The sequence below is a fragment of the Aphanomyces astaci genome, assembly GCF_000520075.1.
Source record: "Aphanomyces astaci strain APO3 unplaced genomic scaffold supercont1.77, whole genome shotgun sequence".
Taxonomy (NCBI): domain Eukaryota; phylum Oomycota; class Saprolegniomycetes; order Saprolegniales; family Verrucalvaceae; genus Aphanomyces; species Aphanomyces astaci.
In genome coordinates this window covers 203,688-209,331 of record NW_009798340.1, presented here as the reverse complement: position 1 = coordinate 209,331, position 5,644 = coordinate 203,688, and the positions used below count along the sequence as shown (strand labels likewise).

The window sequence follows — 5,644 nt, the reverse complement described above, 5'->3', positions numbered from 1 at the left end:
ATATATATATATATATATATAGTCTAATCCATTATGGGGCCCTGGGCAGAATTGAATGCCTTACGAGCATGAAAAACAGAAAAGAACCGCCTAAGCCAATCAAATGACGTTCTGTCGAATTTCTGCCAATCCAATCGACCTGATTCGCCAAGTTGGACAAAACCAGATATACACTAAACAGTGTAGACCATCGCTTGACTTTACAAGCTTAAAATGGGCCAAATGGATTCGAATAATAATTGGCCAATCGATTCAGAAGTCCCAATTTAGATGAAAAGCACAAGAACATCTCCATCCTTGTATAAAACAAGCCCGGCATAAACGGCTTCAAAACCGAATTCGTCATCGAAACGAATATTTGTGATAGTATTATTATGATATATATATATATGATACCTCTTTTAAATACGACGGATTCAACAGGTGCTTGTCGATGAACGCTTGCGCGACTGTAAACGGGTTCTGCCCTTGGTTGTATCCAATCTCCCTGCATAAACCACATCAAAAAGTGATCAAAACACTTCAGAACATCCACACTATTTCATGTAAAAGATAGATCGACTTGCCCACCACGCCACCACGTGTAATATATATATATATATATATATATATATATTCTTCACTCCACTGAAAAAAAACTATATATATATATATATATAGTGTAAAAAACCATTATTATCATAAACCATATTGTAAAAAACAATATATACATACGTATTGATTTCACTGAAGCGACAGGGAGAATAAAATGGAATCGATACATAACCAAAGAAATGTACACAAATTGAATCAACTACAGTAGTATGTAGCCAATCCTATGATGGCAGGAAACCATATCATCAACACATCGAATTCGTGTATGACATTCAATTAGTGTGCTTAAAAATCACCCACATACAGCATTCAGGACGAAAAATCGAAATTAATCTACATATTTGGCGAATCAGCACAAAAGTCCATCGATATTAAAGAATTAGAAAATCAATTTAAAAAAGTAGCTTTAGAATTTACTAATCAATTTACTAAATACATAATGATATTGATAAAGATTTCTTTGGGTAAAATGGACTATAAAACCGAGTTTCTGTCCAATCATAAATATCCTTCGTACAGCTTCTTCACCCCCGACGGCGTTTCAATCTCGACGGGAATCACCATATCGTAAGCGTCGCCGTCCACAACTCCCCCACTGCCCGTGCCAGTCACTTGGCCAATCTAGAGAAATAGCATTTCATTTTTAGTTCTTACGGTTTATTCTTTATCTTTGTCGAGCCAAAATAAATAAATATTTATTTATTTATATATATATATATATATATAACCGTGTCCGATATTATTACGATTCTAAACGACCCCATACAAATCAATCCAACCTATATATATATATGTAGGTTGGATTGATTTGTATATATTGCATTCAAATGGAGATATAAAGGGCGTACATCGACCCACGTCGCAGACACCGCACTCCATTGACATGCCCATGCGACGTTGTCCCGCCGAAACATTTGCACCATCCCATCCGACTTGCCCACTTGACGCGCCCGTTGCTCATACGCTGGCAATTTTTCAATTTCCACCGCACTTGGGCCGCGTGCCCTAACATGATGATTTATTATTATTATTCAAATAATCACGTTTTCAATATATGTATTTATATAAATAGTTAATATTTAATCTGGAGCGCGACATGGAGAATGATGATCACCAAGTAAATGTACAGACAAAGAATCGGCAGATGTATTTAGCCATTCAGATGATCAGGAAACCCACCTCCACACATCGAATGTCGTGTGAGACCAAAATTAGTGTGATATGCACCACTACTCGACACGTGTTTATATATCCAACATAGTACAAACTATCGATCGATAAAATTGGCGATCTATCTCGGCACCCACGTCCAACTTGTACATATTCAGATGATAATATATCTTCATATTCTTCCAAAGACCCAAAAAATGAAGCTCCAATTCAGCTGTGTTATACCTAGCAACCAACCAATCAACCCTGCCAACCAATCAACCCTGCCATACACGAAATCATATACATATCGAAACTTTAAACCAACCACAACTTATAATGCACGTACGCTTGAACGTGGGCTTCCGCCACTTGCGCGGCCAGCGCCGCCTCCAGCGCGTCGTTCAAATGGGACGGCGATGAGCTGAATACGCGCACTTGTTTATCTTCTGCGCCAGTGGCAAAGGCACCCCCTGGCAGAGCCACGACACACCACAATCCACTCGGGTGGTCGATTGTCTGCACAAGGGTACCATCTATACATCCCGGCCAAAGGCTTGAATTAGTGTTGGCCGCTCGAATATATATTAAGAAAAATGAAACGTTTAGGTTATTTGTGGATTCTATGAAGCTACAAGTATATTTAATGTTTTTTTTTTTATTTGTGTTTTTATTAAATATTTTCAGGTAGATTTTTTAAATAATTAAAATATATACTTAAATATATCTACATCTCCAAGGCAAGGTCTTATATATATATAAATATATCTACATCTCCAAGGCAAGGTCTTATATATATATATATACAGAGCTTGTATATTTAATGTTTTTTATTTTATTTGTGTTTTTATTAAATATTTTCAGGTAGATTTTTTTAAATAATGAAAAAATATATTAAACTATAAAAAATATTATTTGATATATAAAATATAATTAAATATATCTACACCGCCAAGGCAAGGTCTTATATATATATATACAGAGCTTGACATAGTCGTTACTGTGCGTCAACCACGTCGTCACACACACATTAGATTGTGGACATGACACTATTCCCATGTAAAAACAAACACGATTACAGTGGTTTATAGTCTAAACTGGAGCGATATCGAAACTATATAATACATCGACACAACACCAAATAAATATACACAAGAATCATCGGCAAAAGGATGTAGCCAATCAGATTGCAGGAAACAACCATCCTAAACTTCAAATTAGTGTGTGATACTTCAATTCGTGTAATATACCAATCACCACAAACAACACCTTTGTACACATCCAAAGAATATTGTACACTGAATCGATCGATAGATTTGGCGAGTTAGCCTAATAATTTGGGGCCCAATACAAGGTACCTAATCTCCACACCCGGGCGGTGCAGTCTTCGCTGGCAGAGACCAAGTGCTGCGAGTGCGGAAGGTACGCCAGACCGAGTACGAACCCCGGCTTGCCTTCGTGATTCAATGGGTGTTGACACGTGGCTAGCACAGCGCCATCATCAGCAGCACGGACTTTAATCGATCTATATGAGCATATCAATATATATATATATATATATATTGCGAAATTCGCGTGGTTTGTCTAATCAATAATGAATCACGCCGGAAGTTCTGATTGGTTGAATATACTTGTTTTTCTGGAAGAGCCAATCAAATCCACTCATCAACAATGAATTAGGGTATGACTTGAATTCACGTGATGGTCATATTTCGCCATCGAACAATTCGTTTTAGATACAATGTCAGTAATAGTACCAAAGTATCGAGCGATACATTTGGTAAATCAGCCCAAACATACAAAATAGTTTGGGTTACAGGACAAGAATACACCACCCAAACAATCATAGCATATATATGTATGTATATATAACTAAAAGTAGTACAGCGTGGTTCATAGGAAAATTGGAGGATGGTATTTATATATATATACCCGTCGTTCGAACAAGACGCAAACCCAATCGCGTCGACTTGGACGAGTTGCCGCACCGGTCCTAATATAACGTCAAGTTTATGTAATGATTCAAACACAATATGCACTTGTTGAAGGTATTCTTCATGGAATATATAAAAATATATATCTATAATTCGGAACAATAAAGTATTTGGAATCAATCAATACATATATATATATGGATGTCCATGAAAATAACATATATATTATATGGGGGCTCGTCGGGGAAGTTAAAGTCGAACTGAGACGTATCCGGACAAAATATTTTCGCAATCCAAAATTGTCGATCAATACTTTTCCGTTTTTTATGAAATGAGTGCCAGTCTGAGTTATTCCGGAAAGCATGAACGAACGATTGTTATCCGGATAATTTGGGTACTAACCAATCAAAAGCTCGGAATATCTTGAAACATGGACAGAAATACTCCGCGACCAGCCCCATATATATGTATAATAAGGAACAATGAATGCGGAATCAATCAATATATATATATAGATGCCCATCGAAATAATACATATATATATATCGAAATAATACATATGCATATATCGAAATCATACATATATATATATCGAAATAATACATGAAATAATACATATACATATATATATATCGATATAAATAGACGTCGATCGAAATTATATATTTATTTATATCTATACATAATAAGAAACCATGTATTTCGAATCAATCGATACAATATATATATATATATATATAAGGCGTTCAATCGAACTACACTCCTTGCACAACATGTAAGTTAGCCATTCCAACATTCACATTATTCTCATACAAAATCCATATATTTCCAGCTCGTGGTACCTTGGTGGTCCGTCAGGGTCCGCGTCAACTCGTAGGCGGACGGCGAGACTTGGTGCCACATGCGAATGCGGGCATCGACGACCTGGTTCCCCTGCTGTTTTCCCGTGGACCCGGTGATGACGACGCCGTTGGGAAGGCCGAGCACGCACACACCGTTCTCGTGGTCGGGAAGCACGAAGCGACAGGTCTGGGTGGCGACGTCCCATCCGCGGCAGGTACCGTCCCAGCTGCCAGAGAGCAAGAGGGAAGTGGTGTCGGTCTGAAGCCATGAGAGGGAAATCACGCCGCTCGTGTGTCCTTGCAGCACCGCCACGCAAGCAAACTGTGCGTCGGACGCTCGTGTGAAGACACGCACATGCGTGTCCATGCCACCGGTTGCAAACCCCACGGACGACAACAACGATTCGTGCGCGGCGTTCAGCGACACGATGGCTGTGACCCAGTGCGAATGCTCGTAGATCGACTGCACCGGGGTGCTCGTGGCGAGGTCCCAGCACAAAACCGCTGCGTCCATTGCACCGGTCACGACCGTGCCGTGAACGTCAGCAATGGCCCGGACCTACACGTAGGAATGAGACATGGTGTGGATCGATACAGTAATCAGACCGCGCCGCCGTGGCCTTGGAGAGCGTGGGTGATGGAGTACGGAGGAGGAGGGGTTGTCATTGCGATCGCTACAATGGTCGTTCCAGAAGTGCAGAATGCTCCGTACATGGCGAGTGGGGATTGGTAGATAATATAAAATAAATCTGAAGCATTATGGCCAATCATATCCACGTAATCCTAGGTACTGTACCGTTAGTCCAAAAAAACGTACTATTAACCGCCGTAGATTAATTAATTGATAACGGTTATTAATATCCAGGATATCGTAACATGTAGGTGGCATCCGACATCAAACCGACAAATTTGGAGCCGATGATTGGATAACCGACAACTTTTTGAATTTTGATTGGTCAGATATTTTATAGGCAATCTGATTGGGCGATGTAGTTGTCGGTTGAGCAACATATCACTCACATATAACATATACAGCTTGCTATTGGCTGAAAACACAGTAGTATCGACATACTCTGGAACACATGACCTCGACTCAGCATCCCAAGAACAGAAATACGTAAGTGG

The 5,644-nt window shown here is 39.3% G+C and overlaps 1 protein-coding gene across 3 annotated transcripts; it reads right to left on the bottom strand.

Annotated features, from left to right (window-relative positions):
• Nucleotides 1–935: 935 nt before the first annotated feature.
• Nucleotides 936–5,271, bottom strand: H257_15945 (hypothetical protein). Of its 3 annotated transcripts, none has more exons than XM_009844242.1 (7): nucleotides 5,126–5,271; nucleotides 4,520–5,078; nucleotides 3,676–3,736; nucleotides 3,102–3,268; nucleotides 2,093–2,279; nucleotides 1,443–1,599; nucleotides 936–1,215 (listed from the first exon to the last, which is right to left on the bottom strand). In XM_009844242.1, exons 1-7 carry the CDS (start codon nucleotides 5,231–5,233, stop codon nucleotides 1,093–1,095), a joined length of 1,362 nt encoding a protein of 453 aa, XP_009842544.1. In that variant the 5' UTR covers nucleotides 5,234–5,271; the 3' UTR covers nucleotides 936–1,092. The 3 variants fall into 3 exon arrangements, with proteins under 3 accessions (XP_009842544.1, XP_009842542.1, XP_009842543.1); XM_009844240.1 differs by having other exon boundaries at nucleotides 3,102–3,227; XM_009844241.1 differs by lacking the exons at nucleotides 936–1,215; nucleotides 1,443–1,599; nucleotides 2,093–2,279 and having other exon boundaries at nucleotides 2,925–3,268.
• Between the last annotated feature and the right edge of the window lie 373 nt (nucleotides 5,272–5,644).